Genomic DNA, 12297 nt, shown 5'->3' on the forward strand with positions numbered 1-12297 from the left:
AGTATATAATATATAAGGATAGAAAAAATAAGTTGAAACAAGGGTTAGTTTATTTCAGAAAATGCATGCATTTTAGACAAATGCAACTAAAAAAAATGGAATGCCAAATAACTTTGGTATTCCTGTACTGGTGAAAAGTTTAAAAGATCCCTAAACTCACCATTAATGATAATATTTTCTTATACTAATCTCCTATCATACTTTCTTTGTTCCAAGCTGATGAAACATTCTGTTTTATCGATTTACTGTATTACTAGACAAATCTCACTAAGGTTAAGGTTATGCCATCCTAGTTATCTTTATAATCTTTGGAGTACATAGATAGTACAGGGCATTGCACATGGTAGGCACTCCATAAAAGTCTATTAAAAAACAAATGAAGTAAATATATTTTACCCATCCTTCCAAACTAAAAATAAAAATCTACTGAAAACTTACTACTCAGTAAATGGCTATTGTAGGAGTTACAAAGTTTAAAGTAGCTTTTAACCAAAAGACATTAACAATTTTGCTGAGGATACAAAAATAGCACACAGGCTTCAGGTGTTACACCTTAGTACATGCATTATAAACTTAGTAGAAAATAAGAGAACAGAGAGTAATGTAGGTTAAGATTTATTCTTTTTTAAATCAATGTTATATGAAAAATAGAAAATATTTTATTTTGAAGCATCTAGCTGCAAAAGAATAAAATACTTTTTTGTTAGAGTATAGTAACACGCTCATTAAGTGAACGAGTGTTCCATTTTGAAATTAAATTTTCATTTTAAAGGAACTTGGCTCATTGCTTTAAACACCAGAGAAAAAACCTTTTCTGCCTTTATACTCAAACCTCTTGTGTTTGCAACCTTCCCAAAAAGCTTACACATGCTTCCTACCGTTAATTTACCACATGCTTGCTAGAGCTGACAATTTTTAATTTACTGGTCAGATTCACCTATTAATTGTATGCATTATACCAAACATATTCCCGATTCACTAAAATTTCTTTGTGGGAATACAAGGAAGTTATAGTGAATATGGTTGAGATCAAGTGGGCCCTTAGATCTTAATTATAAATTATCAAAAAAAAAAAAAAAAAGAAAAAAAGAACTAGCTCCCTTGGCTATTTTCTTACCAGGAAACAAATGAAACAGGGAAATTTATTTCCAACCGTAAATCCCAAATGTTTAATTTTCATTTTCCCCAAGTTAACTTTCTCACCTAGCTAAGCAGCATTTCCTGCCATTATTAGCTGCCGCCCAATATCAGCTGACCAGTATCTGCCAAACTCCTTGCTTCAATGAGCTTAGGGACTCCTGAGGAATTCCACATATGCAGACTTCTGCTTACAGCTTCTAATTATTTTCTAACAGATAATGGAACATTTAAGTTCAGAGAGGATAGATTAAATTTGTTAAGTGGATCAAAACCCTAGAAAAAATTTCAGTGGCAAAGATCACTGTAGAAAACCCTAGCTTTTTAGTTTTGAGATAAAGAGCCCTCCATGATTGCTTGTTTTCTGGGACAAACTGATCTCACAATGTTACTACCTCAGAGGTATTCATTCTTATTTCTAATCACACTGTGCCAAGCTCTATGTAAACTATAAGCTGTGAGCACCAAAAACATGGCTTCTTAGGAACTGCAGCAGCATTTAGAAATGTTCAAAAGAATACATAGATATCTTTTTCTTTACTGGAAAAAAAAATAACAATCGAGCTATTTATGTAGTAAGTATAGTACAACTTATTGTTTTAACGGGGTCAAAGAAGTATAGACTCTATGGTAATAATTTTATGTGAAGTGGTCATGATGAGGTTAAAATGCTTAGGCAATCCATCAGAATTTTTAAATTTGTATAATTCAGAGGATTTGTCTGCAGTTTTTGTAGAAAGTCATAACACTCAGTTTGATTTTCTAATTTGAGGGTAAGAATCTCTCTCTAAGATCTTTTGGAGGAGGCAGAGTAATGGTATGAGAAGTCAGTAGACTTTGAAACCAGAGAGCTTTCAGTTCAAACCCAGGCTCTGCCTTCCCTTATTGGTTTCAGAATAAGAGAAATGATTTAAATCCTATCTGAAAGCTTAATTCTCCTCACAAATAGGCATATTAATAACCATCTGTAGGCTCTCCTTTGGCTCAATCTAGATGCAAAGAATCATTTCTTTCTTTACTTCATAATTTATAATTTTGGTCTTAATTTTACACATTAGGCTCTAGAAAATACGTTTTAAAAATATGTCTACTATTAATAGTTGATTCATGGTGGAACATGATTAAGCCTTCTTGCTAGACCAATCCCTTTTCACTCTGGCTTTGCTATGTCATTGAGTTAAAGTTTTTGTACAAATCCACCATACTCCATTGTACAGATTAACTCTTGCAGTTTAGTACAAATAAAACAGTACCCAAACTCATCCTTGTTAATATAATATCTTCATTTAATCTGGATGGGAATCACCCATATGTGACCCAGGATTACCGATACCTATTGCTGAATGTAGGGTTAATCTTGAAACTTGAACATCTCAAGCAATCTGGGGATGCTCTCTGTCTACTTCAGAGGATCCTTTTTACTATGACCATTAACAATAACCATTAACTAGGATGATGATGGAGGTAACACCAACAGAGTTTCTATTACAAATTCTTTGGGTGTAACCAGACATACTGTCAATCTGTTTAGTTTCTGACAGTCTATGCTTTGCAAACAAGCCTGTGACACAAACATGTGACTAATACAGCAGTGGTGGGAGGTAGAATGAGGAATTCTTTTGATCACTGTGAGAAAGCGATCATAAAAAAGTTCAAGATATCCTTGTGAAGTAGTAACTTCTGTATAACCATTTTAGCAATACCAAGCATGTGATCATACATAGTTGATTACCCAGTGGTGTAATAAATTTACAAAAGCACACTGGAAAAATATGATGGAGTATATTTACCATTTATCCATATACCACAGTGGAGTGAATATATATAAGTATATAAAATTTATAATAATATTTATATTATATTAATAATATAATTGTAATATATATCTATAATATATAATATTAATATATAAGTTAATACATTTATATTTATTTACTCCACTATATAGATACACATATATGTGTGTGTATGCTATTGCAAATATCACAGCATATTAAGCCTTCATTTCCTGAACAAAATCACTGCTGTATGAATAAATAAAATCACTTTATGCCACATAATATAAACCAGGATTTTATTCAGTTGGTCCTTTCCTCTTACAGAAACAATATTTTATATCTTTGAATCTACAAGCAGAGAATTAAGCATTAACAAAACCATCTATGTCAAGGTTTGATATATTTCAAATTATTTGCTGATTTTCTGGAAATTCTATTTCCTGGTCTATGTTTGCCCTGTGGGCAGAAGCTTTCTACCTGAATTTTAAGAGCAATCTTCATATTGTAAACAGCTCTTCCTACTTGATGCAGTCAAAATGAGTGGGGATTTTTCCTAAACCATCATAATTAGCAAATACCGCTTGGATTGGAGTCAGGAACTGCACGTGATCAGTGTCATTCTCTCCCAGCTCTGTGGTGGCATAGCAATACATCCTCTAATCATGTATGAAACTACCCAAATTGTGGAGTTTAGAGAGCTGGAAAATGCCTACAATACGGAAAGCAATGCCTTTAACAGACTACTGATTTCCATTCACTGAATTTAAATATTGGTACAGTAGACAATGTGCCTCCCACATATAATGGAAACATTCACAGGGAAGCATTCAGAAGATCCCCATTAGGAGAGGTTACTGGCCTCTTGCACACATAGAAAGTCTATAAGGGGTTTTCTTTCTCAAAGGGCTTTCAGAGGGTACACTGAGACCTACTTACAGAGTCAATATAAAGGACTATTCCACAGCGATATGTTGATGCTCTGGTTTCAAAACATTTAATAAATTTATTTTGTAGAAATAAATCAGAGATGAACAATATAAATATGTAAGGAAAATTAAAGTATAATAAAGTAAATAGAGACAGGACTGTTGGAGGGAAATATTAAGTCAATTAGTCTGGAATAGAGAAGGCTTAAGGGAGGAATAATAACAACCTTTAAAAATAGAAAAATTATTCAGTCAATTAACCACGTACTTATTGCTTTCTAACCAGATGCTTGTATTGCACTTGCCATTAGAGATGCAGACGAGACGTGGGGTCAACAGACAGTCCCTGTCATCAAAGATCCTGTAGTCCAGTGATGAAGAGTGGGATTCTACAGTGATTACTAGGACAAATAAATCTATAATAATCACAATAAATGCACAATTTTTTTTCTGAATGTTATTAGTAGGTTATAATTTAGATTAAGGGGTCAGGAAAGGTATCTTTGAGGAAGTCTACTTAAGCTGAGAAAATAATGATAACCAAAAGTTCATTAGGTGTAACCGGGAGAAGGAAACTCTGGGGAAAAGCACTGACTGGTGTGCTTGGCTTGTAAGAGGACTGGAAAGAAAGTCAGTGAAGAGAAAGAAGACTGGGAGAATAGTTAGGAGCCCTGGAAGCCAAGGGTCTAATATTTTATTTTGCTTTAGTGAAAACACTGAAAGGTTTTATTTTGCTTCAGTGAAAACACTGTATTAAAAAACAGGGAGATCAAACTGGAAGCTCTTTTTATAATTCAAGCTGGAGAAGTTGATGGCTTGGATTAAGAGGGTGGCAATGGGATATAAAAAGAAGATGATGCTCTCTAAATGTGTTTTTGGCATAGAGTCAAAGCATTTTCTCTTGAATTTGTAATGAGTAGTTTGAGGGGTTGTGACATTTAAGGATAAATTCCAAATTTCTGATGGGTACAATAAAGTAAATGAATATACACATTATTTAAATCGGTAAGATTAAATGCAGAAGAGATTAAGAAAAGAAGATGAAAAGGTACATTCTGAGTGTGTTAAACTTGAGCTTCCCCTGAGATTTCAGTGTGGTGATATCAAGGATGGAGATGAGGTCAGATTCATAAAATAGACTTAGAGATGAAATTTGAGAATCTAGTGAGATGTTCTATAAAACATGTATATTAAAAAGAGGTCTAGAACGTAGCACTGAGAAATTTTAGTATTTCTAGGATTGTTTGCCAGCATGATTTTGAGAAGCAAGAAAGTTGAAGATTTTTAAGAATGTGATTATGGGATAAGGTGGGGGGGGTATAAATTGGGAGATAGGGATTGACATAGACACACTACTATTTATAAAATAGATAACTAATAAGAACCTGCTGTGTAGCACAGGAAACTATACTCAATGCTCTGTAATGGCCTATATGGGAAAAGAATCTAAAAAAAAAAAAAAAAGACTGGATATATGTATATGTATGTATATGTATAAATGATTCACTTGGCTGTACACCTGAAACTAACACAACATTGCAAATCAACTACACTCCAATAAAAAATTTTTAAAAAAAGAATGTGATTATAAGATGGTCCACAAATTCAAGATTGTTATGAAGGGATGAGAGGACAGGGGGCAGCTGAGGGATAGTGAGAAACAGCAAAGAGTCAATGAATGGGAGACATCAAAAAGGGTTAAATGTTTCTCAAGTAGTTACTATAGGAAAAGAACTAGAGGGACAGGAGAATGTAGTTGGAGAATTAGGTGTTTGATTGAGTGATTTCAGATGTGATGCCATTTCAGACCGAGTTCTCTACAACTAACAGGACATGAACCAGGGCCAATGAAATAACTATAACAGAAGTGATTTACTCTAGTTACTGGTACTTTTTTTCTTTTCTTTTTAGTAGAGTTTGGAAGACTAAATTCTGCTTCTAATGGAGTTTGGAATCTCTTTCTGAAGTTATTGTTTTATTTTTAAAAACAAAGGAACTATCCAAAACTTTTCTTAATTACTTTAGCAATAATTTTTCTTAAGGTAAAAAGGATTGGTTAACCAATTTTTCAAAATCATTCAAGCAGTATAGAATCCTGTGACATCTAAGTAGTGGGTTTTAATAAAAAAGAATTTTATGTTTTTCACCTCTGAAATGAATGAATTGTATTCATATATGCAAATTAGCAAAATCTATTAGGCCTAAAGATATAATTTAATTAAATTATACGCATTTTTAAAAATCCACTATTAGTATAATACAGGATCTAGCTAAGAGTTATTGTTAACTATGTGAAGCCATATGTATGAAAATATTGTGATGTGAAAATAATGTTATAGAACAAAATATCTTTTCAAATTGTTTTGTAAGTCTGCTATAATCTAGGAGAAAATGTAAACCTTACCAAAAAATTGTTTGTCTCCCCCCACTAATATGGCAACAACTAGAGTTGAAACAGCTCCCACTAAGACACTGAGTATCATAAAGACAATATAGAGAAGAGTAACAGAAACAATGGACACATCTTCAGAAAATAATAAAATGACTGTTGTGTAAGATAAAAGTTCCTATTGTATAGGAAGAAGGAAACTGCTTATTTTTCTTTTAATAAGAAAATTACCATTTACACAATAAGTTTGGCTGATCTGAAACACCTTTCCTTGCAGCACCTTTTCATGAACTATGTGGTTGATTTGGTGGCGAAGCTGAAACTGAAGCCAAGAAGATTCAAGTTACCTCTAACCTGAAGTATTATTGATCAGTCACTGGAACTTAGGATAATTATGGCATTTCTTCTATCCTAGATTAGTTCTTTCTAAGAAAACATAAATCAGGTAAAACATTTAAAGACATATGCACTTCCTAGGCAAATAAAATAATGTCAAGTGGTAGTGGGCTTAAATATCAGGGGAAACAAACAAACAAACAAAAAACAGAGTAGTGGAAGCTCAGATAAACTCAAGAGCCTGTCTGATTAGACCAGACCAGGGTCCCCAATTCCAGGGATCTTGCTCAACAGCATCATTTTTTAGGTATCTGTTGTGCATCATTTGATGAATTTAAAAACAAAAAAAAGAGACAAAAAACACCTGCGTTTTCCCAATGAAATGGTGCTATTTGAAGCAAGAACTAGGAAAGTGCATAAATGTAGGCATTCTTCTTAAGAAGGTGGACCTTTAGAGTCATTTTCTTAATGTTCAATGTGATCTTCCTTTATGTGAATGAAGAATGTACTGGCCACTCACTAGCAGTGTGTTATTATCATCATTATGAATCCATTAGACATACTTAGGTGAGCTGAGTAACAGCCTTGTGACCAAATCCTCCTTCTCTTGCTTTTAGTGTAGCATTTAATAGAACACAAATTGCTCCTTATTTATTTTTGCCTATGGTAAAAATTCTAAGGAAATATAAAAGTCCTCTCCTTTGCCCTTGGATATCAATAGAAGTAGTGGATGTAGTGAGTTTTTAGTATTAAGTTGTTGCATGTTTGTCATTATTGTAACAAGTGAGTCACAGCTATATCTGATAAACCTAGTAGTAGTTATTAAATCGGGAATATTCTACCCTCAGTGTAAAGTTGCAGGGACGGAGGGCAGCAAAAAGGTCTAATGCTTAATAAAAGTATGCAGTTTCCATTGTCTTTGGAAGCTGTATTTTCCTCCTATAAAATGATATAAAATACAGGCACACACTTGCATATTAATACTAATACACACATAACCAGTCTGCAAAAGAGACATGTGGCATGGTCGCAGTTATTTTAGTTTGAACGTTACCCTTGGAACACTCTACCATAGTGCTGTACCTTAGTTGACTTCCTCCTGCCTTTCTTTGCCCAATGGCTTTCTCTTGCTACTGAAGCCTGTTTTGTCACACTCTGCAGGTAGCACATGCAGGAGAATAAATGTCTTTCTCTCCCAGCTGCCCTCAACCAGTGACTGACAGCTGGAGTCCTTTCATCATCTCCCTTAAATTTTAAGGAGAGTAACTCAGAGGTGTACATCCTACACTGGCTGCCAGAGTCTCTCCAATGGAAAGAAGCTCCAGTCACTCATGATGGCAGCTGACTTTTCTGATTCTCCTGTCTCATTTCCATATTCCCTTACTGATGAGTCCCTCACCTCCAAAATAAACTATGAATACTTTCACTCAAATCCATGTCTCAGGGTCAGCTTCTGCTTCTGGAAGAGCCCAAACTAAGACATATGTCAAACATGACTTTTAACTTAATAACGCTGAGAATATTTGCAATTTCAACTAAATTCTTAGGTCCAAATTGCAAATAATTTTGCTAACATAGACCTTTTGTGGTTTGATATGTTATTTAAGCACTTATAATGATCTTCACACATAATAGATGAGGTAAAAATGTAGGTATGAAAAGTAGGTATATGTTTGTGTTAAAGTTATACCAGCCTACTTGAAATACTGAATTCACCATTAATTTTTCTGGTTCAGCAGTATTTTAATTGTTGTGAAGCTATCCTAGTGTTTTAAAAGTTGAGAAAATAGTAAGAAGTGTTTCTGCTTGATATTTATTGAAACTCTGCCAATAGCAGTTCATCAATCTGTTAATCTTCTAGCAGTTATTCACCAGGTAGGAAAGGTGCAGTCAAAATATTTTCCCTAATTTTTTTTTTTTTTTTCACTTTTAAGAAGATCAGACTCTTTAGAGTCTGTTGGTCACCAGATCCATCAACCATCTAGGAAAATGATGCCTTTCATGGCTCAATCAGAGCCTCATCTAAATTTCAGCAGAAATCTGTAACTTCAAGCTGCCATCCCCACTCCTGTTTCCATGGGAATAGACTTCAGATGAGGGAAAAGAAAAAAATGGACGGGGTTAGGAGCTTTCAAACAGCCATTCAAAATCATGATGAGGTTTTCAGAGCTTCTTTCCTAGGTGATTATTTTGTAGCCTCTTAACCCCTTTTTGCCAGTCTGTTTCCATGGAAATATGACAAAAATGGCTGTCCAAGCCTCCAGCAGAAATTATTAGCATTCTTGTGAATTTCAGCTTTGGCTGCTGTCTAGACTGGACAAGATCTTTTTCTATCAGTTTTACATATTAACCTACACTGTTTCTACTCATGGTCTTTTTTCTTTATCATTTTTACTTCTTTGAAAGTTCCCTTCACAAATTTATACTTATGATCAAGATCAAATTGATCGTGACATCACTGAAAAAAGCTTGTTTTACATTTTAATATTTGAACCAGCTGTAGAGAGCGTCAGAAGTTTTAGAGACCGGCAGAAGGAACATTATTTAGTTATTGGACTCAATGTCTATTAGATAGGTGTTGATAGATATGCAGCAAGAATCATATTTAAAATATTTAGCAACTGTTAAGACACAGCACTGAAACCAAGTGGGACTCTGTGGGCTCCTGGGCTCTGGAGCCTTTCTGTTCAGCCTCCGTGCCCTTCCCTGAGTTCCAAAGGGCAGGTTCAAACAGTTGCTAATCAGGGAAGGGAGGGGATGGAGAGACAAGGAAGGAGCAGCCAAGAAACAATAGGGTCCTGGGATACAAATAACAATATCCTTGTACCCTTTACAGAACTAAAACCCCCAACAAATGGAAATCATTAGCATTCTTCATTCCAGATTTAAGGAACCAGAAAAGCTCTTCAAGACACCAACTGAGGCCAGATTAAAGGAATGGAGGCCCTGCACACACCCTAATTTTATCAGCAACCCCACCCTTGAACCATTGCTATAGAACTCACTAAACTCACTAAACCCTCGGGGTTGGGACACACAGTTTTGAGGGCAAGAGCCTGCTTTGTCGCCCTCTGCCTGGCAAAGCAATAAAGCTATTCTTCACTCAAACTCTGTCTCCGAGGTTCGATTCGGCACTGGTGCACAGAGACAGAGCTTTCGGCATCTGCACCAACCAATCAGAGCAACAGGTTGGTCCCACTTAAATTATCAGCCCTATTGTATAACAACCAATAAGTTGTTAAACTAAAAGTAGCCCTATATAAGACGAGTATAGCATTAGACCCAAATAAATTATCCAGCACCACAAACTGAGCTCCTATAAAACTTACAAAAGAGCATACAAGAGAAAAGGATAGAAAAACATAGCAATTCGTCTTTTTAAAAATCAGAGTGCATATGCTTTCATATGAAGGTCATTTGAAAATCAAAATCATTCTTATTACTGAAGACATTATGCTAAAAGATAGAGAAAGAATACATATGGGTCTTTGACAGTACCCCTGGCAAGATATCTTGTGTTGAATGTGAAAAAATAACAGCACGCTACATACATAGTTTCATCTGTTGTACCTTCTGAAATTTGCTGAGCAGCTCAATCTACAATTTTTGCTAGGGGAAATCTTAAAGTTCTGATTGACCTTATAAAGTACTTTCATTCTTCAGAACTCCTATTATTCTATAGTTGGAGCATTTTACCTATAAGGTCTTGTCTTATGAATTTGAATTGAAAAAATCAAGTTTCAATGTGTAATTATCTGAGTTAGTGGGTTCCTAATTTAAATTTAACAGCAACTAACTCACTATCAAAACTAATCTTGATTGATGTTTTCAACTAAATAGATCATAACAACAATAAAATAAAGCAGTCTGATTAATTTTCCAAATCATCGTCACTACTCTCAAATGCAGTCTGGCATAGTGGTTAAACAAATGGCCCTTGAGGGCAGGATTTGGTCAGCAAGCCAAACCTGTCTTTTAGCTTGCTTGTGTAAATAAAGTTTTACTGGAACACATTCATACCCATTTGCCCATTCTTGTGTTTTGTTTTCTTTTGTTTTTTTAATTGTCTATGGCTGCTTATCTACTAAAAGGAGAGAGTTGAGTAGTTGTCACAAAAACCACATTGCAGGAAAAGCCTGAATATTTATTCTCTGGTCTTTTAAGCAAAAGTTTGCTGACCCTTGCTCAAGCCTTTAATTTTAAGATTATACCATTTCCAGAGACAACACTTTGAAGTTGGAGTCTTTTTTTTTTTTTTTTTAATTCTAAAAGCAGTCTATTAATAATGGATAAAAACATGATTGCCTGCTGTCTGTACTTACATCCATAAACTCCACATTGGCTTTGGGACCAGTTGTTTCATTAAGAATCTTAATAGCCACAGGAATCTTCACTGTTTCTCCTTCAGGGACCCAAATACCCTTGGGAGGAAAAAAATTCACATTAAATCTATATTAAGACATACACCATTTAGACCAGAAACAAAATTTGATTAAACACTTGACCTATTAATACCTTAAAAAATAATTTACAAGTTCCATATTTTGTCATTCAATCAACAAATGTTTTTCAAGCACCTGTTATATGTTACAAGTTACTCAGCAACTTTGTCTTCTGCTTTCATTACCTGAAGGTAGATCATATGTGTATTCTGCTTTCAAGGTGTTTACACTATTATCAAGTTCAATTTGTGTACATGAAAAAGGCTTTGAATAGTAAAAAAAGAAAAAGAAAAAGAAAAAACATTGAAATAATATATAATAATAATATTTGACTTGGATGATATCATCAACTTCTCACAACTTTGAGAAAGCTGTTCTGATTTTTGAACTTCAATTGTCTTATTTGTAATTCAGAAGACTGGGCTAATTAATGTTGGAGGTTCTTTTCAGCTTTAATATTATCTAATTTTTCTGCAACTAAAAATAAAATGAAATAAAAAAGCATATTCTTATGTATCAAAATTCAGATTGATTTAAGAATTAATTTTCTAAGGTGATTGTTTAAGAATTAGTTTTCAAAGGCAAGTACTAGGGAGTATTGAGCATATATTAATTTGTCTATATTATTTAATATTATGGGTGTGTGTCAAGGATTTTTATTATTTCTGAAGTAATATAAAATATTTATATTAGTCATTGAAAGTTCTCTCTTCCTATAGAGAAATAATTATATTCGAACAGGACCTGTGCATTGTGGGAAAGTATAAAGTTGGCAGGGTTTGGGTAAAGTACAACATTAGCTAAATAACAGCATTTCTGAGTAAACAATTCAATCATTTGAATGAGGATAATGATACTGATAATACAGGGATGCATAGATTATACAAGAATATTTTTTTTAAGTGTATCGTCCCAAAGGAACACAGAAGCAGATATGAGGTTACATGTGAAAAATAATCTCAAATTTTAATTTATTAGCCTTGACATCAAAAATGTCTTCTAAGGCCAGTTTTAACATTAAAATGAAAGGAAGAAAAAAAAATAGTCTACTATTCCTGAGCAGAACACCTCCACTTCCTGTTTTTCTTAATATCAGCTGGTTTTAGTTATAAAGAAAATATTTTTTAGAGTTTTTCACTTAGTACTTCTATGCTAAGACATATGTATTTGTGCTATCCAAAGTGGTAATAATATAAGAGAAGACCTAAACACAAGAATTATTAAAAAGTCAAAATAATAAAGAAAAGAAAAGACTTTAACCTTTAGAAGGTGAATTTAAGGGTTATGTT

At 33.9% G+C, this 12297-nt stretch overlaps 1 protein-coding gene across 2 annotated transcripts in view; it reads right to left on the minus strand.

Annotated features, from left to right (window-relative positions):
• Window positions 1-12297, minus strand: part of ERBB4 (erb-b2 receptor tyrosine kinase 4) — a 1149217-nt gene that overhangs the window by 218464 nt on the left and 918456 nt on the right. For both annotated transcript variants that reach the window (XM_007187864.2, XM_007187863.2), the window contains exon 19: window positions 10889-10987. In XM_007187864.2, the coding sequence (XP_007187926.2) occupies window positions 10889-10987 (99 nt within the window). The remainder of the gene's footprint in view (window positions 1-10888; window positions 10988-12297) is intronic.

This window comes from Balaenoptera acutorostrata, chromosome 8 (genome assembly GCF_949987535.1).
Source record: "Balaenoptera acutorostrata chromosome 8, mBalAcu1.1, whole genome shotgun sequence".
NCBI lineage: Eukaryota > Metazoa > Chordata > Mammalia > Artiodactyla > Balaenopteridae > Balaenoptera > Balaenoptera acutorostrata.